This window comes from Scyliorhinus torazame, chromosome 17 (genome assembly GCF_047496885.1).
Source record: "Scyliorhinus torazame isolate Kashiwa2021f chromosome 17, sScyTor2.1, whole genome shotgun sequence".
Classification (NCBI taxonomy): Eukaryota; Metazoa; Chordata; class Chondrichthyes; order Carcharhiniformes; family Scyliorhinidae; genus Scyliorhinus; species Scyliorhinus torazame.
Genome location: NC_092723.1, coordinates 174712600 through 174737739, shown reverse-complemented (window position 1 = coordinate 174737739; position 25140 = coordinate 174712600). Strand labels below are relative to the sequence as shown.

The window sequence follows — 25140 nt, the reverse complement described above, 5'->3', positions numbered from 1 at the left end:
TACCTGCTCCTCCTGATACACATGAGTAAACTTTACCCACACAAGTAAATTATTTAAAGAGATCTGGCACCTTCTTATCAATCACCTCTTGATCAGGATGTACAATCTTTTGCACCTCCTTCGCTTCACTTGGGCTTTCGTTTACCACTTTAACAAACCCCACTGTCTTATCCTGTTTTACCACATCAGCCTTCCCAGTGCTTTTCTTCAACCACCAACACTGTGACTTTACATGGCCTAGTTTATTACAGTGAAAACATTTGAAACTTTTCATTTCTTTTCCACCCTCCTGGATTTTTAAAACAATCTGAGGTACACTCTCCTTATTATCTCCCATCAGATCACCTTTACTTTTACCACTTGAGTATTTCTCATGTCCCCAGTTTCTATCCCTCACCGGCTGAAACTGATGTCGGAAACCAATCTTTGATTTATGAACTAATTCATAATCATCTGCCATTTCTGCTGCTAATCTCGCAGTTTTAACCCTCTGTTCTTCCACATGAGTTCTCACTACATCAGGTATTGAATTTTTAAACTCCTCCAAAAGAATGATTTCTCTGAGAGCTTCATATGTTTGGTCTATTTTCAAAGCCCTTATCACCTATCAAAATTATTCTTTTTGAGCCTTTCAAACTCTATGTATGTTTGACCAAATTCTTTCCTTAAATTTCTAAACCTTTGTCTGTAGGCGTCAGGCACTAGTTCATATGCACCTAAGATGGATTTTTTCACCTCCTCATATGTCCCAGATACCTCCTCCGGTAGTGATGCAAACACTTCACTAGCTCTACCTACCAGCTTTGTTTAAATCAGTAATACCCACATGTCTTGTGGTCATTTCATTTGTTTAGCCACCTTCTCAAATGAAATGAAAAAGACTTCTACCTCGTTCTAGTCAAACCTTGGTAATGCTTGGACATATTGAAATAGATTCCCAGCAAGCCTTCGACTTTGGCGCTCTTTCTCACTATCCTCATCACTATCATCCAACTACGTTTCCCTTTACGTCTGCCAATTTTAACTGACTTATGTTTCACAGCCATTTTCTGAAGTTCAAACTCTCTCTCTTTATCTTTTTCCCTGATCTGTATCTCCCTTTCTCTTTCTTTTTGTTCTGCTAGGGCTATTCTTTCTTTTCTCCTTTCTTCTCTCTCCTTTTCTCTTTCCTCTCTCTCTCTTTCTTTTTCCTCTCTATCTCTTTCTCTCTCTCTTTCTTTTTCCTCTCTTTCTTTTTCCTCTCTATTTCTTGCTCTCTCTCTTTCCTTTTCCTCTTTCTCGTATTCAAGCTGCTTTAATTCTTTCTCATGTTCCATTTGTTTAATTTGTAACTGGATTTTTGCCTTTTCCAATGAGTCAAACTGTATCTCAGGCAACTCTAAATGCTTCGCCACCGCCATGATCACCTCATCTTTTCGCATTTTGTCAGTTAATGTTAACTGCAATGTTTCTGCCAAATTTAACAGTCTGCTTTTAGTCTCTGTCCGTAAGGTACTGCGTGTGACCGTCTCCACCCCCAAAAACATCAGAGCCACTGAAAGAGCCATTGTCCACAACACACTCTCTACTTAAACTAGAATACCACACCTGAAAAACAATCATAAAATGCCCACCCCTCACTGTCTTTACGTTCACTAAGCCAATCCAATAGATAGGTTTTTATCCCGGACAAGCCCCCAATTTGTTAAGGGCCAGGGTTTAGAGAACCCAAGTGTATCATGGAGTTCACCTGACCCACAACTTTTAATAGATTGTGGTATGGGGCGTACACGGCCCACTCTACAGGTGTCGTATAGCAGAAATCAAAAAGTATTTTTTAAAGCAAAACAATGTTTATTCTATGAACTCAAGTTAACCTTTTTAAAACATACAGTGAACATCTTAGCAACCATTAATTCAAATACAACCCCCAAAGAATACAACACTAAGTAATCCATAAGCTGTCCTTTTAACATCCAGACGACTTAAGAAACTCCTTTTAATAGAAGCACATTAGGTTTGCATTCACGACTGAGGACATTTATAATTCTGAATTCACCAAATGATCAAGAGATAGTCTTCTCATGGCAGACAGAACAGCAGAACACCTGATTGGTCTGGCTTCAGCTCCAATACTGAAAATGTAACTGAAACACACTCTGCAGCAAACAGCCTAAAACGAAAGTAAAAAGCCGACAGACAGCCCAGCTCCACCGCCTCTCTGACATCACTGCAGTAGTAAACACCCATTTCTTAAAAATACTCTCACTATAGATATTTATATACACACCCATTTATAAACACCCATTTCTTAAAGGTACTCTCACATGACAATTGAAACATACCAATAGACCTTCCGTAGTCTCCTATGACTTTTAATATGTTAATATTGAAAAAAACCAGAAAGAATTTCACATTGTGTGTGTTTCTCCACAATTCTGTTGACCGTTTGTTTTCTCTGTTTGAAAGAGAGGATACAGATGCCATCCTGTGATTCCCAGATCGGAGAAGCAGTAATTGACGGCAGCAGTGAGTTGTGCATATTATTCCTATTTCCAATGTAACTAAATCATTTTCCTTGTCCAAAAAGCATTTGAAAATTGGTTGGGATTTGTCTATGCTGCAGTCGGGGAATATAGTTCAACTTGTCTGACATGTACACCACCAATCCAGCTACTGGCTTTACAAGCGAAAGAAGTTAGATAATAAAACCAGGAAATGCTGGATAAACTCAGCAGGTCTGGCAGCATGTTTGGAGAGAAAAGCAGAGATAACGTTTCCAGTCCAAATGACCCTTCTACAGAATTTAAGTCGTTTTGAAAGAAGGAATGCTAAATTAAAAAATATATATATTTATTTGAAAGCAATATTTTCAGATATGTGCATTTAAAGTCTTGCTGTAGACCAGAAATGTATTAAACCTACAATGATGCTTCATGACAGGATGTTGATATTCCTGCCTCTCTTCCATGCTCTTGTATATTCCGCGTAGTTCTGGAGAAGGACTTTGGAGTGTCCACTGGTATGCTTAAGGATTTAGTAGGAGTGCTATTTTCCGTTGGTCTGAGGCACTTTCAAGTGTGGAGGCAGAAATAAAAACTTCAAACTTTTGCTTAAAGAAAGCCTAGTTCTGGCATAGTTAACCGTGTGTCTTGAAGTGCTCATGTTTCTTGAGACCTTCTGCCTTCTGATTAGTCTTCATCGTTGCTTTTTTCTGAGTTGTAGCTTCTGGAATGCTTCTTCAGTCTCCAATGCTATTCTTTCCTAATCTAACTGTTGTTTCTTACAAGAAATAGACTCTGGTACCATGTGGTGTTCTTTGTGTTGTTTTTTTCAGGACAGTTGGCCAAGTGTTCACCAAGACCACAAAATAGCTTTAACTTAAACAAAGCTATGATTTTATTTACACTACTATCTTGGATTCGACACAAACTCCTTAAGAATACACAATTGATCAATAACATCTAACTACACTCATCTACAGCTTCTCACTATTGGTTTAAACTATGATCTAACCTTACTTGGTCTAGCATCACTGCCTTATATAGTTGTATCTGTAGCTGATGCGCTAAGCGTCAAGAACCACAAAGACATGTGAGACTTTAACTCAGGCTTTAATATACTACAAGGGAGGCTTACCCGACACAGACGACCCCAGAAAGAATGGGGGCTGTCCCAGAAGAGGTTCTTATACTGACTCCCGGGGGAGTGGCTAAGGCGGAGCTCTCCGTGGCCAGGTCGGGTTACCTACCAGTGACCGAACCTCTGCAGAGTTACAGTACAATACACAGTATTACAGGGCCACGTTACGCACAACTATTATATACTATGTACAATGGTAGGGAGGTACAGTGGTGTATCACCACATTCACCCCTTGTTTAGAAGGAAGTCCGGTGTGAAAATTCGGAGCAGTGAACAGAGTCCATCAGGAGGTTCCGTGTCGTCAAAGGTCGAGACGAACGATGGGTTTGGTCGATCTCTTTGAACGTCGGAGCTGCGGCGCTGAGGTAGTGTCCGGCGGTATCTGTGCGGTCGGTGGTGCTGGTTCGCGAGGCGGCATGACTTCCCCCACCGCTTTGGCTGGCTCGAGGCGAAACTGCGGGATGACAGCGGCTGGCACGGAGTAGTAACAGGCCGAGGGATTGACGGGAGCAGAGAGGGAGTGGGGTGGAGGTTGCGGGGCGAGGGCGGCAGGGGCCCCAGAGGGGGCCAGGTCCTTGATGGAGACGGTCTCCTCACGCCCGTCGGGGTACGCTATGTACGCGTACTGTGGGTTGGCGTGGAGGAGACGGACTCTCTCCACCAGTGGCTCCGCCTTAGAGGTCCGCACGTGCTTGCGGAGCAGGACGTCTCCCGGGGACAGGAGCCAGGATGGAAGCGATGTCACGGATGCCGATCTCCTGGAGAAGAGAAACATCCGCTCATGAGGGGTAGCATTCGTTGCAGTACACAAAAGAGACCGGATGGAGTGGAGTGCGGACGGGAGGGCCTCCTGCCAACGGGAGACTGGTAGGCCTTTGGACTTGAGGGCTAGCAGCACGGCCTTCCAAACAGTCGCGTTCTCCCTCTCCACCTGTCCGTTCCCCCGGGGGTTGTAGCTGGTCGTCCTGCTCGAGGCAACGCCCCTGGCGAGCAGGTACCGACGCAGCTCCTCGCTCATGAAGGAGGAGCCCCGGTCACTGTGAACGTAATTGGGATAACCGAACAGCATGAAGAGGTCGTGCAACGCTTTGATGACGGTGGCGGAGGTCGCGTCGGGGCAGGGAATGGCGAAGGGGAACCGCGAGTACTCGTCGATGACGTTGAGGAAGTACGTGTTGCGGTTGTGGGTGGGGAGGGGCCCTTTGAAGTCAATGCTGAGACGTTCAAAGGGGCGGGTGGCCTTGATTAGGTGCGCCTTGTCTGGCTTGTAGAATTGCGGCTTGCACTCCGCACAGACTTGGCAGTCCCTAGTCATGGCCTTGACCTCCTCGACTGAGAAGGGTAGGTTGTGGCCCTTGATGTAGTGGTAGAGCCGCCTGACGCCCGGGTGACAGAGGTCATTATGTAGTGCCCGCAGCCGGTCATCCTGTGCGTTGGCACAAGTACTACGGGACAGGGCATCAGGAGGATCATTGAGCTTACCTGGCCGGTATAAGATAGTATAATTGTAGGTGGAGAGTTCGATCCTCCACCGTAATATCTTATCATTTTTGATTTTACCTCGTTGTTTGTTGTCGAACATGAACGCAACTGATCGTTGGTCAGTAACGAGGGTAAATGGTTTTCCGGCCAGGTAGTGCCTCCAGTGCCGGACGGCTTCCACTATGGCTTGTGCCTCCTTCTCAACAGAGGAGTGGCTGATCTCGGGGCCTTGGAGTGTGCGGGAAAAGAAGGCGATGGGCCTGCCCGCCTGGTTGAGGGTGGCACCCAGGGCAAAGTCGGAGGTATCGCTCTCGACTTGGAATGGTGCAGACTCGTCTACCGCATGCATGGCGGCTCTGGCGATAGTAGTTTTTAGGAGGTGGAAGGCCTGGCAGGCCTCGGGCTGGAGGGGGAATGAGGGGGAACGGAGGAGGGGTCGGGCCTTGTCAGCGTACTCGGGCACCCACTGGGCACAGTAGGCAAAGAGTCCGAGGCATCGCCTCAGTTCTTTGGGGCAGGTGGGAATGGGGAGTTCGAGAAGGGGGCGCAGACGGTCGGGATCGGGGCCGAGGACACCGTTCTCCACCACGTAGCCGAGTATGGCGAGGCGGGTGGTGCCGAAAACACATTTTGCCTCGTTGTACGTGAGGTTGAGGCGTTTGGCAGTTTGGAGGAATTTCGTGAGGTTGACGTCATGGTCCTGCTGGTTGTGGCCGCAGATGGTGACGTTGTCCAGATACGGGAAGGTAGCCCGCAGTCTGTTCTGGTCCACCATTTGGTCCATCTGCCGTTGGAAGACCGAGACTCCATTGGTGACGCCAAAGGGTACCCTAAGGAAGTGGTAGAGGCGGCCGTCCGCCTCGAAGGCCGTGAAGTTACGGTCCTCCGGGCGGATAGGGAGCTGGTGGTAGGCGGATTTCAAGTCTATGGTGGAGAACACCCGGTACTGTGCAATCTGGTTGACCATGTCAGATATGCGGGGCAGGGGATACGCATCAAGCAGCGTGTACCGGTTGATGGTCTGACTGTAGTCAATGACCATGCGGTGTTTCTCACCAGACTTGACTACCACCACTTGGGCTCGCCAGGGGCTGGTGCTGGGAGCAATGATATTTTCCGAGAGAAGGCGCTTAATCTCCGCTCGAATGAATTGGCGGTCCCCAAAACTGTAACGCCGACTTTTAGTAGCCACGGGCTTGCAGTCGGGGGTGAGATTAGCAAACAGTGAAGGGGGGGGGATCCTGAGCGTGGAGAGACTACAGGTGGGATCCGGGGAGGAATCAGGGAAGAACTGGGGGTTGGAGACCGAGAGGGGGGGGAGGGGGCCGTTAAAATGCAAGGTGAGGCTGCGCAGGTGGCATTGGAAGTCCAGGCCGAGGAGCGCGGGGGCGCAGAGGTGAGGGAGGACCATGAATTTGAAATCCTGGAACACCACGCCGTTCACTGAGAGGGTGACGACGCAGTAGCCCAAAACCTCGGCCGACTGGGAGTTGGAGGCCATGAAAATATGCCTGCGCGTGGGTAGTACCTTGAGGGAGTAGCTCCCTCTCAAAACAACATTAACCCTTGCAATGCTGATAGTTATGATAATCCCATACTTGAACTGTCCACTGGTATGCTTCAGCACCTCCGCGATCACTGGACACCACAGGATTTGTAGTGTATACGAGACACGGGTGATAATATGATTTACAGTTTGAGTTTCCTTTGTTTTATGGTTTAGTTTTTTATTGGGTGTATTACTCTCAATCAGGACAGCTTCATTTGCTCACAATTGTGTGGCCCTGCTATGTGTTATTAGAAAAGGTATGCAGTTGAATTTTCCTGTGATGTCAGTTCCCCTTGTGGAATATTATTAAAGATAAATAACCAGGCGAACATCATTTGAAATGGAAGAACAGAACCAATACATTCCCCTCCTAACAGCACTGTGAGTATTTGTTTATTTATTTTCCTGGGACGTGAGCATCAATGGCAAGACCAGCATTTGTTGCCCATCTCTAATTGCCCTTGCCTTTCCAGAGGACAGGTAAAGATCACCCATATTACCGTAGATCTGCCGTTGCGTGTCAGCCGAACTGGGTAAAAGTGGCAGATTTCCTCCCCTTAAAGGGCATAACCCAGATGGGGTTTTACAAGAATCAGTGATATCTTTGTGGTAGCTTTCAGTTCCAGGTTTTTATTCACTGAATTTAAATTCGACGAGGAGCTGTGATGGGATTTCAACGAGAGAATTACCCTGGGCATCTGGATAATGAGTCCACTGAATTGCCAAAAGGCCACCATCTCCCAATTTGTGCACGTGTGTACACCACTTGGACTGCAGTGGTCCACGAAGGCAACTCATCACCTTCTTTTCAATTGGGGATGAGCAACAAATGCTGGCCTAGCCACCGATGCCCACATCACACGAAAAAAAAAACAGTGCTTACATTTCATGCACAAAAAGGTGAGTGCCAGTCCTGATTCCTCTGCCTCTTTGTTCATTGAATCCCTACAATGCAGAATGAGGCTATTCGGCCCATCGCGTCTGCAGTGACCCTCCGAAAGAGCACCCTACCTCGGCCCACTCCCCCGCCCTATCCTCGCGACCCCACCTAACCTTTGGACACTAAGGGGCAATTTAGCAGGGCCAATCTACCTAATTAATTAATTGGTAATGGGTTGAAGGATTATGGAGAACGCGCAGGACGGTGGAGTTGAGGCCAAGGTCGGATCAGCCAGGATCACATTGAGGGTTTTAGGCTCGGGAAGTTAAATTGCCTACACCTGCTCCGAGGTCATGTGTTCAAGGGAGGAGATGCTCTGGCTGATTTCGCAATCCAGATCTTGATTTGTAACATTGTAGGTAGCAGATGAGGAACATATCAGCCATGATAGAATGACAGAGCAAACCCGATAGGCGGAATGGCCTAATTCTGCTTCTATATCTTATGAACTTATGAACCTGCACGTCTTTGGACTGTGGGAGGAAACCGGAGTACCCGGAGGAAACCCACGCAGACACGGGTAGAACATGCAAACTCCACGCAGACAACCAAAACGGAATTGCACCCCTGTCCCTGGTGCTGTGACGCAGCAGTGCTAACCACTGTGCCACCATGCCGCCCATGGCTACAGCAGTCTACGTTGGAACTGATGTTAGGTAATCTCTGCTATGGTTTAATACAATGATATCTTACAAGCTATTTTGAAAGGTAATTGAATATGGTTTGACTGGCGTCACAAAGATAGGGGGCGAGATTCTCCACTCCCGTGCCGGTTGGGAGAATCGCCTGGGCCGCCAAAATTTCCCGGGACGCCGATCCGACGCCCTCCCGCGATTCCCCCAAGCGGCGGGAACGGCCCCATCGGGCTCCGCGGGCCGCAGGCCGGAGAATCACCGGAGACACCCAAAATGGCGATTCTCCGGCACCCCCGCTATTCTCAGGCCCGGATGGGCCGAGCGGCCAGGCCAAAGCGGCGGGTTCCCCCCTGCGCCTTCCACACCTGGTCCCTGTCGTCGGGAACAGCACGGGAACGCTGGGGGGGGGGGGGGGGGGGGGGGTGGCGGCCTGCGGGGGGGGGAGGATCCTGCACCGGGGGGTACCTCAAATGTGGCATGGCCCGCGATCGGTGCCCACTAATCGTCGGGCCGTCCTCTCTGAAGCAGGACCTCCTTCCTTCCGCGGCCCCGCAAGATCCGTCCGCCATCTTCTTGCGGGGCGAACTCAGAGAGGACGGCAACCACGCATGCGCGGGTTGGCGCCGGCCAACCCGCGCATGCGCGGGTGTTGCCAGTTATGCGGCGCCGGCCGCGTCATCTATGCGGCGCCGCCTTTACGCGGGCGACAAGGCCTGGCGCGTGTATCATAGAATTTCAAAAAATTTACAGTGCAGAAGGAGGCCATTTGGCCCATCGAGTCTGCACCGGCTCTTGGAAAGAGCACCCTACCCAAGGTCAGCACCTCCACCCTATCCCCATAACCCAGTAACCCCACCCAATACTAAGGACAATTTTGGACACGAAGGGCAATTTATCATGGCAAATCCACCTAACCTGCACATCTTTGGACAGTGGGGGGAAACCGGAGCACACGGAGGAAACCCACGCAGACGCGGGGAGGATGTGCAGACTCCGCACAGACAGTGACCCAAGCCGGAATCGAACCTGGGACCCTGGAGCTGTGAAGCAATTGTGCTATCCACAATGCTACCGTGTTACGGTGTAGATGACGCGGCCCCGATCCTCGCCCATTGTCGGGGCCTGAATCGATCGGGATCGGGGCCGTTTCACGCCGTCGTGAACCTCAACGGCGTTCAAGACGGCGTGGGCACTTCGGCGCGGGAGTGTAGAATCCCGCCCAGGGTGCTGTAAGCTAGGACCATGAAGTACCAGTTGGATTTTCACACCAATCCAACAGCTTTACGTTGCTTACACCAAGAGCAACTTTTGTTTATTTCCAGACACTTCCCTATGCCTCTCAAAATTCAAAATTTTTAAATTGCAATGGCGGATTTTGAGCTGCCCTCTCTGGATGCTTTGTCCAGACCCTTGGACTGGTCTATTCTCTGAAAAGGGGATACTCGCAGGGCTGTGGGAGAATGGTGCTCAGCGCCTGGCTCTTTCCCGTGAGCAGACAGCCAGGGCAAACATTTTTAAAAATGTATTTAGAGTACCCAATTATTTTTTTTCCCATTGAGGAGCAATTTAGTGCAGCCAATCATAGAAAATAGTGCAGGAGTAGGCCATTCGGCCCTTCGAGCCTGCATCACCATGATCATGGCTGATCATGCAAATTCAGTATCCCACTCCCGCTTTCTCTTCATACCCCTTGATTCCTTGAGCTGCAAGGGTCACGTCCACCTTCCTCTTGAATATATCCAAAAATCTGCCCCAACAGCTTTCTGTGGTAGAGAATTCCACAAGGTCACAACTCCCTGAGAGAAGAAGTTCTTCCTCATCTCAGTCCTGAAAGGCTTACCCCTTATTCTTGGGCTGTGACCCCTAGTTCTGGATATCCCCACCATCATTAAACATTTTTCCCACATCTAGCCTGTCCAGTTGCATCAGGATCTTATATGTTTCTATGAGATCACCGCTCATTTTTCTAAACTCCAGTGAGTATAAGCCCAGTCGATCCAGCCTTTCTTCATACGGCAGTCCTGCCATCCCGGGAATTAGTCTGGTGAACTTTTGCTGGACACCCTCAATAGTAATAATCTCCACATCAATAGTAATAATGCCCTTCCTCAAACTAGGAGACCAAAACTGCACACAATACTCAAGGTGTGGCCTCACCCATGCTCAGTATAACTGCAGCAAGACATCCCTACTCCTATACTCAAATCCTCTCGCTATAAAGGTCAGCATGCCATTAGCTTTCCTCACCTACTCTGCACATCCCTTTGTGTTGTGGGGATGAGACCCACGCAGGCATGGGAGAAAGTGCAAACGCCACACGGGCAGTGACCCGGGTCCTCAGCGCTGTAGGCGGCAGTGCTAATCACTGTGTCACGTGCCGCCCCCGAGGCAGCACTGTACACCACTGCGCCACCCTCCAGCCAGGGTAAACATGACAGGTCAAACAGATAGCGCCCCCCCCCTCCCGCTTCTGCACTGCAACCGTCCTGTAATCCTCTCCCTGTAACTTTACTGCTGCCGCCACATTGGATAAGATGCCAATCTGTGGAACGTTAGATGGGCAGGACGGTGGCACAGTGGGTTAGCACTGCGGCCTCACGGCGCCGCGGTCCCAGGTTCGATCCCAGCACTGGGTCACTGGGTTAGCACACTGGGCTAAATAGCTGGCTTTTAAAGCAGACCAAGGCAGGCCAGCAGCACGGCTCAATTCCCGTACCAGCCTCCCCGAACAGGCGCCGGAATGTGGCGACTAGGGGCTTTTCACTGACTTCATTGAAGCCTATTTGTGACAATAAGCGATTTTAATTTAATTTCACTGTCCGTGTTGTCATGATATCGACATCAGCATATCATGGTGCAATCACATACACACTGATGGACAGGCAGTTGGACCAACCAGCACACACATAATATCGCAGCCAATCACCAGTGAGAGCACATGCACTATAAAACAGGGAACACCACAGTTCCCGCTCACTCTACCAGGAGATAGCTCAGAGCTCACAGCGCGCCACTCAGACATAGACCATGTGCTGAGTGCCTCACTAAGATAGTGATAAGGCTGGGTCCACAAGTTAGCTGGTGAAGCACGTACCCAAGCCAGTAGTTAGTTGTTACCGTTGTTTAGACAATAAAACAGAGTTGTACCATCTACAGCCGTGTTGGATCATTTGTGCATCAGAACACCCAATACGACACGTGTGGAGTTTGCACATTCTCCCCGTGTTTGCGTGGGTTACGCCCCCACAACCCAAAAATGTGTAAACTAGGTGGATTGGCCATGCTAAATTGCCCCTTAATTGGAAAAAATGAATTGGGTACTTAAAAAAAAATGTTTTTTAACCTTTGGAAAGTTAGGTGTTGGTTTTAATTTGGGGGGGGGGGGCATTTGCCAAGGGAATCATGTGTTTTGGGGAAATGTCAGGGTTGGAGGTGGCAGAGGGAGAGGTTTGAGGGGGGGGGGGGTTAAGGGTTTGGGGCAATCTGGAGCAGGCTGGTCAAGCCCACGTGGCCAGCCCGGCGGGCCACGCCCCGTCCTCCCCAGCCCCGGGTCCTTGTTGATGGTGTCGGTGACGTCGGTGCGGAGGCCCCGCCCCCTCCCTCACAGCCGGCCCGCCTGCGCCTGCGCCTGGCGGAGGTGACATCTGCGTCGCGCCGCCATTTTCTCCACGGGTGCGGAGCCAGCGGGGCTGAAAGAACGGAGGCCGGGAGTGAAGGAGGGAAAGAGTGAGAGAGTGGGAGGGGAGGAGAGGAAGGAGGCGGCGAGCCGGACCAGAGGCCTGCAGCCCGAGGAATTGAGGAGGAGGACCCGCCATAAAGCACCGCCTCAGCGACAACAACAAGTCACAATCAGCCCCCCCCCCCCCCCCCCCGGTCGGCCGCAAACGCACCGGCGCCGCCGCGTCCATTTGTGTTTAAAAAGCCGCCCACCCGCCTCTCCTTTCCACCGAATAACAGCCCGTGAATTTGTATTTATTTATTTATCTCCCCCCTCCACTCCCTCATCCCCCCCCCCCCCCCCCCCCGGGAGGCGCTGGCTCTCCCCACCGTTCTCGGGCCAGGTCGAGGCGGGTTCGCCCTTTGCCGTGGGCAGCGGGCAGGGGGGAGCTTCGAGCGCAGCACTCGGCCGAGATTGGGCGCATAGCGAGCAAATACGTCCGGGTTTCCGTGCCTGCCAGCGGCGAGCCCTCCCTCGCCTGCCCCCCGCCGGCCGGCGACGCCAGGAAGGCCGAGGCGGAGGCCCAGGCCGACGACCCGCTCGACACCATGAACCACTGCACCAAGCCCAGCGAGCAGCACCTCAGCGAGCCCGAGGAGATGGAGATGGAAGGTGAGCGGGCGGGCGGGGAATCTAGCCCCCCCCCATCAAGTTGTTGTTGTATTGGACCCCCCCCTTTAAATCCGATTTTCCGTCGGCGGATTTACAAAATGGAGTGACGGTTAGGCCGCAGGGCTGAGCTGGGCGCGGGGTTTGACCCCCCCCCCCCAAAATTCCCTTCCTAATGGGAACCACGCGTAGGCCTCAGGCGCCATGCTGCAGCCTCTCGATGTTAAACCCAAGCCAGCTCCCCAGGCCGTCGCCGCCTCCCTCTCCCTTTCCCCCTTCCTCCATTAATCACCGTCTGAGGCTCGATTGGAAATCGCCAGTTCGGTTTGAATTCGAGTGAGTGTGTGCTGCTCCCCACACACACACACACGAACGAACGTCCGTTTGCCCCCCAATCCCTGTTTATTTTAAAATATACACACACACACAAGGCCACAAACAAAGCAGGGGTGGAGGGATTGAAAGGCGTGGAAGACTCCTGACTGCTCTCTCCTGCAGTATTTGCTATCTCATGCTGGCCTTTCCAAGCTATCTTATTTCATCTGCCGATCCCTTCCCACTTGGAGGTCTTAGACTGCGACAGTGTATATTAGTAAGCCTTTGCTCAAGTGCCTCTTAAAGAGAGATTCATTTCTGCAATCCAAGTGAATATTTGCTGCTTTTTTTTTCTCTTTCTCTCTCTCTCCCCACCTCCTTTTTTTGTTTTTGCTACATGATGCTCCTAATTCAGTGAACGTTCAAGCCCATTGAAAGTTTATTGTTTCTGTGCCGGATGAAGGATGTTTTTCTTTCAGGCTGTAATTTGATTTCTTGAGGTCTGGCCTCTGCAGGTTAATATTCATTTATCTTCAAGAATGTTTCCCAATATTTACTTACAGGATTGGGTGATTGGTCCATACTCCTGCTCACATTTGCACACTTGGTTTGGAGGATTGAATCCTTCAAAACAGTTGTCCAGACATTTCTTTTGCAAGCCTCTGAGACCATGTATATTAGTCTTCAGGAAATAATCCTAATTGGAAGTGAGTTGAAAATACTCAGATTATGGCTTGTTTTGTGTGTTGCAACAAACTTTTGTCAAGTTCTTGTATTGGGCATTTTTGTTGTGATAGAAATGATAGCTATTCAGCCCATTATGTCGGTCGATTGTAAACCTTCAACTGGGGCTACTGCTTAATTCTCATTTTAGTATTCCCTCTTGCCCCCTCTCGCTTAGTTGGTTACGTTTTTATAAGTTAGCAGCTACTATGCTAAAACATGCTATACTTGAATAGCCCTCTGGGAAAAAATCTTAATCTATCATTCAATCATAGTGCAGATTCCTCAATCTGCACTATCTTGTCACTGTTTTACAAGCCATTGAACGCATCCATTAACTGGTCAAAGTCATGAATGCATCTTTTTGAAATATTTAAACCTAGAATAAAATAAGTGATTTATTTGTGGGAAATTTTATTTGGCCATAGGTGCATGTGTATGGAAGTAGGTGACCATTGGTTTTGAGCATGCAATTTACATGGACAGTTTTTAGGTATTATGCACCTCAGTGAATTGCTGTTAGAACCCAGATTTACCAGTGGTTAGCACTGATGCCTAAGGCGCTGAGGGCCCGGGTTCGATCCCGGCCTGGGTCACTGGAGTTTGCACATTCTCCCCATGTCTGCGTGGGTCTCTCTCCCACAACCCAAAGATGTACAGGTTAGGTGGATTGACCACACTAAATTGCCCCTTAATTGGAAAAAAATATTGACAACTCTTTTAACAATATTGACAATTTTTTTTTTTTTTAAATCCCAGAATTTATTTTACAGCTAAATAGTTTTACATTTTCAGTGGCTTGGGCTTGAATTATGTGTACAAATCTAGGTGAAAGAGTAAAATGGTAATGGTTTGTACATCACTTTCTGCAACCTCTGGACATCGTATTGCGTTTTACGGCTAATGAAGTGCAGACACTGTTGTAATTCTGGTAGTGTGGCAGCCAGTTCACAGAGTGAGATCCCACAAACGGTAAAGAGATAGTGACCAGAAAATCTGTTCTTGGTGGTGTTGCGTGAAGGATTTGAAAGCCAGTGGCTCTAATAGACTAAATAGTGTCTTTAGATTTCCACGTTGTAACCCCTGATGTTCTGGATCAGTATACTTCCAAGTATGGTACTGATAAATAGTAATCCCAAGTTTAGGCTTGTGGGCTCCAGTGGCAGCTGTACACCTTTCCTCCATATCTTGATCAGCGAGGAGAAAATAAGCGAACACAGCATGCCTCTTGGTCATTGTTCAGTGATTGCCTGCTAAAATGTGTGCATGAAGATTGGCCACTCGATGTAATACTAGAGGACTGCTGACACCTATGGAAAGTACCGTTTGAAAGTTGGGATGAAAGTATATTAGAGTGGGATTGCTATTTTCTGTTATTTGTGTATCTATCCACTGTAGGGATCTGTCAGTGCAATTTTATTTTCTACTGGTTTAGTCATTGCTTAATGCTAAATTCACATGACTATACTTTTTTTCCAATGTTTTCCAAGTGCTTAGTTTGTGTTTACAGGTATGTGTTTTTGTTCCTTTTTTTTAAGACTAAAATTGTACATTGCATCACCCCTTAGCAGAGATGGTGTACAGGTGACGTGTTCTTCAACCTCTCGCGGAACATGAAATTTGGGTGCTGACTGCATTGATTTTACCTTCCAAAAGAATGCCATTACCACCCCCCACCACAAAAAAAGATGCTACAGTGAGATTGCAAGCTTGTTTTATGGGTCATTGCAAACCCAGTTTTGCTTTGGTAATGCAGCAAAATGTTGGGTGGCAAATATCATCAGTCATAAAATATTGCTAGTAATTTCCCAGACCTCTGAGTACTGCAAAGTTTTAGCAGAAAATTGGAACGTTAATTGAATGGGTCTGGAGAGGATACATTTTTCTTATTGATACTTGGCATGACTACTTGTGTACCAAGCACAATTGGTCCATAAAGTTCCATGACTCTAATGTTCAAATGCACTTAAGATCGTGGGACTTATGATGAAAGTTTTTGAGATGGTGCACTGTTTCAAAACAACAGTTTCACTGGGTAGATTAAATTACTTGCCTTCTCAGCAAAGACACAGACATATTTTTGATGGGAAATAGTTGTGTCGAGTCTCATCACTTGAGTGCTTGTATGCAACCTCATTTCTCCAATCGATTACATGTTAACTCTCTGAGCAGATAATTAATGAATTTATAAAATCACACCATTCGGGTGGTGTTTTGCATCATCCCCAAATCATTCAGCATTTTGACCATGGCTAATGTTTGAATTGTGCAGATTGCTTAAAATTATGTAGACAAAACAGTTCAAACATGTTAATTTTACCTAAATCAACCCTCTGTTGTAATCCTGTTCATCTTTTTAGTTGTCTGTTGTGGCTCAGTGACAACATGCAATCTTCTTGAATCAAAAGTGAAGCTCTACTCCAGAGATTGGAGCACAGAATAGAGGCTGATGGTTCAGTGCAGCACTCACTCAGTATTGTAGTGTCACATGTGCAACCTTTCAGATGAGGCATTAAACCCAGGCCCTGTCTACTCGATCAGGATCAGTAAAACCTCCCATTGCACTGTTCATCCCTCTGCAATACTAAAACAGCTGTCTGGTCACAAGTTTCGGGGACCTTGCTGTGTGCAAATTGACTGCCCCTTTCCCTATGCTTCAGAAGTACATAATTAGCTGTAAAAATCCTTGAAGCTGCTCTGAGATTGTGAAAAGCACTATTAAATGTTGAGTTTTTCCCTTTTAAACAGCTTTCCAGTATGTTGGAGCTAATTTTATTGCTATGGAACTATCTAGCAGATTCCCATATCTTTTTAACTAAAATCGACTTTTTTAGAATATAAAATTCACAAAAGGCTCTCCAATTGATTCATTTTTCTTGCATTTAAGCTGAGAGGAAGATTAAAGTGAAATCATTAGATCTACGTCTGTTCACGTATATCTCAGCAAGATCAGCTGAGTTGAAGCAGACTAAACTTGAGTGGCAGGAGTATTAATTGATTTGTATTATTGCTCACAAGCAGAGGCCTTTCCTTCCCTGTAACTGTCTTGCCTACCGCATTCTATTTAGTTTAATTCTTTCTTTATGCCTCTTGTCACTATTCTTGGACTTCATATGCAACAGGTTTGCCATTAGTTCCTTTTGTACGCTTTTATAATGCACTGCCGTATTGCTTTCAAATCTGGGCACTGCTTTGCAAAGGGTGTGAAGGCATTGGAGAATGATATCTGGGGTGAGGCACTTAGGTTGTGAGGACAGTTTGACGGAGCTGCACCCATTTTCTTTTGGGAAGAAAAGATTGAGGGTGAATTAGGCAGAGTAGGTAGTGGAAGAGTTGATAACCAGAGGACAGCGATTTGAAGTGAATGGAAAAAGAACAAGCCACTGTGAGGATTTTTAAAAAATATCCCCTCCTGTGCTGTATCCTTTCTATGATTCTATTTCTGGCTATTTTCTCTTGTCTTGTTCTTTCTAGATGATTCTGCTCTCTACAATCACTCTTTATGTTTCCCACTTTATTTTCAGGTGTGCTCCTTTTATAGTTTTGTTGAATGTGTTTTTGTTTGAAGGTTAGAGTATGCAGCAATGGGTGAGTTCATCCAGTCAGGGAGAGAGTGCATCCAACTAGCACTAGGTGCATTTAGCCAGGTGTAGAGCGACCAGGATAAAGGAGAGAAGATGTCGAGGTGGTACTGTATCTCAAGGGCATGGGGTTAGCAGCTGAATTAGAAGGGAGTAGTGAATATAGAGCTGATTATGAAATGAATGAAATCAAGTCGGCTTCAAAGTACGGGAATTGAACCGTGCTGCTGGCCTGCCTTGGTCTACTTTCAAAGCCAGCGATTTAGCCCTGTGCTGAACAGCCCCGGATGTCAATGTTTCAGTGAGCCTAACCCGTGCAGCAGGATTTGAAACTGCCACTATTGTGGATTGGGGTGAGAGGGACTCAAGCAGAAATGTTTAGGGTGAGCCTCGGTCAGAGCAAAAGGCAATTGAGTGAACTGGCAATTGAAAATAAATTGATTATTTTTCACATGGTGTAATCTGTGGTTTTGCATGTGGTAAGGATTGACCACTGTTGGGAATCTGATTGGTCCATACTAACTACAAGGTACCATACACTAAATATAACATTTCTGGCTTATTACAAATGGAAAATAAATGGTTTATAGTGAATTTGCCATTGGGTGATACAGGTTAGCACTACTTCCTCAGTGCCAGGGACCTGGGTTCAATTCCGCCCTTGGGTGACTGCGGCGTTTGCACTTGACCCCTGTCGTGTGCGTTTGCTCCGGTTTCCTCCCACAGTTCAAAGATGTGCATGTCAGGTGAATTAGCAATGCTAAATTGCCCCATAGTGTGCAAAGATGTGCCGGTTTGATAGGGTTACAGATCGGGTGGTGGACTGGGCCTGGTTGGGTGCTCTTTCTGAGGGTCAGGTGCAGACTAGATGGACCATATGGATGTGTATGTTTAATTTTCTAGTTTTTTTTAAGGCATGCTCCACTTTGACTTGAATGTTTACATATTAAAGTTGGCTTTATGGAAGTTTGAATGGAAACATCTGGCATTATCAGACAATGTTAATGGACATTGCTGACCTTTTTACCTGATGCCTTCATACAATTCTATACACATGTACATACACATATAATCCAGAGGTTTTGGCAAAATTAATACATCTGATCTGGTGTTGTGCTTAAGCTGCAGGTTTCCTTCATTATTGCAGGACGATAGAGAAAAAATATTAGCCAATGGCAAATGCAGTAATATGCATTTCATTATATATTGTACTCCAGAATGTAGTGGAAAGCCAAATGTAGGATGGAAAAAAGTTGAATCTTAGTTTGGCCTAAGTTCAAATTTCCATTCAGGTAAAGTTGATATTTTTAGGTACAAGAGAATTTGGTGCAGATTCCTGTTTCCTTTCACTGTGGGCACTCAATTTTTGCATTTCAAGTTTTCCCCACATGTGTTTTTTACTACTGCCACTGTTCTCCCCTCTGACCAGTTCTGTCTTGTATTAGAGCCACTCGAGGTAGGGTGTGGGTGACTGCTTGACATCAAGGCACCACTTGACTCGAGCCCGAAACAACAGGTCAATGGAAATCGGAGAAAGTTCTCCTGGTTGGAGTCACACCTAGCAAAAAGGAAGATGGAAGTTGTTGGAGGTCAATCATCTCGGTCCCAGGACGCCACTGGACCTAGGACACTACTCTGAAGAACTCGTGCAAGCATCTTTACCTGCATCATCAATGACTGTCCATAAGACATAGGAGCAGAAGTAAGGCCATTCGGCCCATCGAGTCCACTTGTGTAGTACTTTAATTCAGTTTTTATTATTCATGGAATATGAGAGCGAATTGCAGAGTTCAGACCACATGATGTGGGAGCAGAAGTAGGCCACTCGGCCCATCGAGTCTGCTCCGATGGCTGATCTGATTAAATCCTCCAATACACCTTCCCACTGTATCCCCATAGCCCTTGATTCCCTTACTGATTAAAAATCAATCTCAACCTTAAAAGGTAATGCCCCAGCACCTCTGCGATAAAGAATTCCACAGATTCACTACCCTCTTGAGAGAAGAAATTCCTCCGTATCTGTCTTAAATGGGTGCCCCCCTTACTCTGGGATTATGCCCTGTGGTCCTAGAATCTCCCACCAGGGGAAACATCTCTCAACATCTACCCTGTCCTGCCCCTAAGAATCCTATATGTATCAATAAGGTCATCTCTCATTCTTAACTTTTGTACTTTAAGTTGTCAGTATAACACACAAGTTTACAGAACATGCAAAATATTAATTTTTTCACTTGTTGTGCAGTCGCTGCTGTAGGTCAGGCTATTTTTTGCATTTTTCTAAAATCTCGGAGGGTAGGAAACACTGGTGTAGCTTGTCTTTGTTTTGTCCAACTTTGTGAATCTGTGACTGCATATACTTAGTCTAGAAAGTTTAGGTCTGGGATTTGTGCAGCTATTAGCACAGAACCAAATATATCAGAGTACACCTGTGGCCATTTGTTGTGGAGTGTGTACCAGTGGGATTATGTCAATGCTGAAACTAAACAAAATATGCTGTAGGATGATGTCTTATTTTGTTCCTGGTTATCTTAGTTACCTATCAATGTGTATAATGAGAACAATGGAATCTCAACTTTATTTTGCTGAGGAAAATACTATCAATTGGGTTTCACATGAGCAATTTATTATTATAAATACAAGATTGTAATTTACTGCCAAGATGTTTTATGGGCGATGCAGTGGTTAACACTGCTGCCTCACGGCGCTGAGGATCTGGGTTCAATCCTGGCCCCCTAGTCACTGTCCGCGTGGTGTTTGCACATTCTCCCCTTGTGGGTCTCACCCCCACAACCCAAAAAGATGTGCGGGGTAGGTAAATTGTCCCTTAATTAGAAAAAAAATAATTGAATACTCTATATAAAATAAATAAATTTATAAGGTGCTTTTAAGCTCTCGCAATACTTCAATAGTTCAAAGTTGAATACAAAATCAAAATTTGATGTTGGCAACATGATAGCCACCCTCTTTGGCTCTCTTTGATTTCTTCAGCTTCCTTGGGTGTTTGCTCTATCTAAGCCAGGTGGTGTACCATCATTGGCTTTCTGTTCAGTTCTTGCATTAGGTGATCTTGTTCATTTTGGGTAGGGGGGGTTTCCATCATCCCAATGGCAGGAGGATCTGGGTGTCATTGTGCCAAATCTGCTCTTATCTGGCTTCTCGTGTCCCACCAAAGTACTTTAAAATCCTCATTTGTTTTCCAAATTCCTCTGTGGCCTTGCCGTATATGGCCTTGTCGTATGCCATTTAGCAAGTCTTTTCCAGATCAATCACTGCATGCCATTGTATTACTCATTGCATGTATTTTTCTCCTTGGCGTTGCTATAAAAGTGTCTTATCTTGCTGTCGGATTGCTTTAAAGTTTGGCGTTCCTCTCTTGAGTTTCCTAATCTTGCATATTTTAGCTGAGAATTGAGTGCTTTTAATGGGATTAGAAGCTTAGAAAAATTTACAGCAGAGAAGGAGGCCATTCAGCTCATCCTGTCTCCATCAGTGGAAAAAGCACAATTCAACCTAATCACATTTTCAGTTCTTGATTTATAGTCCTATAGTTTACACCACTTCATGTTTTTTTAAAAAAAGGAGTTTTTCTACCTCTGCTACCCTTGTGTTGTATCATTCTGTGATATAACTAACCAACCAAGCACCACTTCCCTGAAAGCTACCTCAACTGAGATGTTTTTTCTTCTCGCACACATTCAATCTCTGCAGCCACAAAGGCACTCTATCCTCCCTCCTTTCCTGCCGGTCCCATCTGCAGCTTCTATCTGATGTTGTTCTTGAGAAGTCGCTCCCAGGCCGGGATTCTAATGTGAAACAACAACAGGTTATTACTTTTACAAATCTTAAGATTTAAAATCTGAAACACTTTGACGTCTAGCAAGATAAATGTTTCTCAGGGCAGCTGCCTACGGCGCTGAGGACCCGGGTTCGAATCCCGGCCCTGGGTCACTGTCCGTGTGGAATTTGCACATTAACCCCCTGTCTGCGTGAGTTTCACCCCCACAACCTAAAGATGTGTAGATTAGGCAGATCGGCCAAGTTAAATTGCCCCTTAATTGGGAAAAAAAAAAAATTTGGTACTCTAAATTTAAAAGAAAATGATAAATGTTACTCAGTTTGCCAGCAGCTTGTTTGCTGATGTCAGGTGGGCAGAAATCCACACCCCACTACTTGGGTTTCTCGATGTCAGAATGGTGCTCGCTCTCTAACCTAGCTCCACTCGGGTATATTTCCAAGTGAGCATTTGTTCATCGCCTGCACCCACCACAGTACATAGTGCCATTTATTTAAATTGTGTTCAAGTCTTGTTCTTCAGTGGATACAGTTGATTGAGCCAGCAGTTAAATTCATAGCACTTTTCAACTTGGGAATCATAATTGGATAGTAATTGGTGCATTATTTGTTGGTAGGATTCAGAAAGACATAAATTGCTTCAGGAATTGAACTCTGACTACAATACTACTTTAACCATCTGATAGGCATCTCTCTAGAATTAACCAAAACAACAACAGTTACTGCATTCAACATTTCTGCTGCAACTCCAATGCAAAATGTTTGCCAAAGACAAATTTTCATCCAACCACTACAACAAGATTCTGTCTGGATGGAGCTTGGGTGCATCTAATGGACTTGGTCAAAGTGTTGATCTACTGTTGATATTTGTAGGTGACTAGATTGTTTTGGGTAGTGAAGTATTAAGAATTCTCCTTCCTCCACCATCTGGTCTTATAAAAAGATTGAAGCTGGTAATTGTTGCTTGCTACCAGGACCACAAGTAAAAGTTGTAGCTTCATTACTTAACGGAATCATTTAATTTTGAATGTGTTAACAGTAAAGGCAGTTGGGCTGTTTTATGACATCATGAGAAAGTTGTTCTGACGCAAGAGAGGTTGCAAAGGTAAGAATTTTCAGCTGACTTGATAAATGATGGCTTGTAAACTATTCCTTTCATTGAAGGAAAGTTTAAGCAGCTGTTTATTTAACTACACATGCAGGTTTCTTACAGCTCATGGCTTTTCACTGTTACTATGGTGAAAATAATTGTTTTCATTGTAGACAGTTTAGAATGTGAATGATGGAATATGGAATAAATTCATTTCACAATAGAGATTTAAATGTATTACTGCCTTTGGTTGTCAGGGAGGACAGCAGGTAGCAAACTATGATAAGTAAGTGCAGGAGTGTAACTTAGAACTGTTTTTTCTGGAGGTTGAGATTTTGAAAGCTGATTTTACTTTCAAAAGTCTTAATTGGAATGTTAGGCAGCCATTATGATGTGGTCAAGGGCATCGAGGTGAACACGACCCTCTGGCTATTCCTTAAGGCCTGTTCATTTTCCATTGGTTACAAGCTACGTATAGCATAACAAAATAGCCAGTTAACTGACATTTGTGATGTAAACAATACATTCCAACTATTTAATCCGTATTAAAGTAAAACAGACTGAATTATGATTTATTTTTGTTTAGACTCGGTTAAACAAAACTGACAGTTTGGAATGCATTAGTTTTTTTGAAGGGAAGAAAGTATTTATTGAACTCCAATGTAAACGGACCAACAGGATTTAAAAATGCAAAAAGTTTAGAAGAAACTTCCATTATCAGTAAGTACAGGGAATTATGGATCTACAGAAACTTCTGTTGTCAGGTAATGACTTTTGGTACATTATGATTTTTAGAATGAGGGGATTTAATTAAATTCAGCACTAAATTGAGTATAGTAGTAGAGCCAAATTTCCCCTGTGTTATGAAAGTGAATTTTATTGTTGTCTTTTTTACTTCACCAGTTTTTTTTTTCCCCTGAAGCACCAAATTCCTTTTGGGAGCATGTCTCCCCTTTGGCCATATTCATCATTTGGCTGAGAGGCGTTGCTGCCCACCTTATTTTTGTCCTTGCAAAATGCTTGTACGCATAATTGAACCAGAGGCTGCTGGTTAGGAATTCATAGAATCATAGAATTTACAGTGCAGAAGGAGGCCATTCGGCCCATCGAGTCTGCACCGGCTCTTGGAAAGAGCACCCCACCCAAGGTCCACACCTCCACCCTATCCCCATAACCCAGTAACCCCACCCAACACTATGGGCAATTTTGGACACTATGGGCAATTTATCATGGCCAATCCACCTAACCCGCACATCTTTGGACGGTGGGAGGAAACCGGAGCACCCGGAGGAAACCCACGCACACACAGGGAGGATGTGCAGACTCCGCACAGACAGTGACCCAAGCCGGAATCGAACCTGGGACCCTGGAGCTGTGAAGCATTTGTGCTATCCACAATGCTACCGTGCTGCCCGCTGGTTAGGAATTGAGAGAAAATTTCAGCTGTTTCTTTCTCTGCCTAACTCTAGGATATGAACTCTGTTTTAGTACTCCTACCACTGACCCAGGTGAGCTGTAACAGCACAGATCAGGGATAGAACCTCAATGACCTGATTTATGTAGTTCAATTGCTCATTACTGAGCTATAAGTGTGTTTAGATCTGAATCTTTAAACTCAACTTGTCATAGGATTTGACAGTCAGCTGTTCCATCTGCTACTTGGGTTTTGTACAATCAACAACTGCATTCTATTACAAAGTGATTGGCAGCATCAATAACGTGGATATAGAAGCAGAAATCTTTGAAAGTTCAATAATTCATTTTTGAATATTCAACTTTTTTGTCTGCTGAAGGTGATGGACCACAATTGAGACCACACCTAGTGAGTTGACACTTTGGAGGGGTTGCTATCATTCCCTATTGAATCTGCTTCATGAAATTTTTGATTTTATTTAGTTGCCAATATCTTTTTGTCAATGCTGTTTGCCAGATGTTCGCATCTTGCTGTGGCCTTGCCTTGGATGGGCCATAATTATTTGATGCCAGCACTTGGCTTTGAGATCTGTACTGGATGTAGGTTTTTTTGTAGCTGCCAGGACCTGTTTACATTGTGTAATTTCCAGCAAGGGGAAGCTTGTGCACAGTTCTGCAAAGGTATTCACAAATACTTTGTCTGCTGGAAAATGATTTGTTGTCAAAAATGTTCATACTTGGTTCATTTCAGTGTTTGTTTTAATCATGTAGCTCAGCATTTAAGAAAAAAACATGCTCTTATCTATAAATTCGCATCAGTGCTCAAAGAAGCAACGTGAAGAGAATATAGCAGATTTAAGTCACAAAATTTATTTGACCATGGGTTCTGCGACTTATTGACGACGACCAGAACTTCAATTGCTTGGGTGGTAACTACCTGGTACTTGGAGTAGCTTTGCATCATGAACCAATGCTTTTGGCTTCAGTCAAGAAATGTCAGGCGCTATAATACTAATTGTATCATAGCTGCTGACTGATCTGTTCAGCATTTCTTGAAAATGCATAACTAAATTACAGGAGGAGATCTGAAGGATCCCTGATCGAGAACTCCCTTGAATTACTCAACCATTTTAAAAGCTTCCATTGGTTTTTGCCAGAACATCCTTTACTACTGTTCAAATTTCACAACTTAGTGGGTATCCTATTTGACATGAATTTGTTTCAACAAATGAAAGGAACTAATTGGAAAACTTTTTTAGAGAGCGAACACATAAAATTGGGCCAAAGGGCCACCACTTATGATATAAAATTCCATGGTGCATCTGCATGGGTTAAGTTATAATTATTTCAACTACTTCAAGAAACCCTAAAGTAATCCAAAGTATAACCTGCAAGATTCTGTCAGTATATCTATTGCATAAAATGTAGGTAGGAATTTTTGAGGCAAGAAGAGGGATCATGCGTGATCCAGAAATGTAAACCGAATCCTGGCCTGTGCATCCCACCCAGCAGTGACATCCAGTTGCTATCCCACTATTGGGGTAGATTTCAAATGGTTGTCCTTAATTAGCGGTTGGGCATCAGACTTTCTGCCCATGAGGACCACCTCAGAATTAATATTTCAGATATAGATCTGCAGGGACTTGTGCTTTTACAACCCAAAAGGCTAGG

General features: G+C 45.6%; 1 protein-coding gene across 5 annotated transcripts in view; it reads left to right on the top strand.

Annotated features, from left to right (window-relative positions):
• The window catches only part of usp7 (ubiquitin specific peptidase 7 (herpes virus-associated)), a 148340-nt gene that overhangs the window by 41651 nt on the left and 81549 nt on the right, over positions 1-25140 (top strand). For 2 of the 5 annotated variants that reach the window (XM_072481703.1, XM_072481702.1), the window contains exon 1: positions 11883-12558. In XM_072481703.1, the coding sequence (XP_072337804.1) occupies positions 12495-12558 (64 nt within the window). In that variant the 5' untranslated portion in view covers positions 11883-12494. Of the gene's footprint in view, positions 1-2448; positions 2509-11882; positions 12559-25140 lie in introns of those variants that run through there. The other 3 variants (XM_072481706.1, XM_072481704.1, XM_072481707.1) reach the window with 2 other exon arrangements.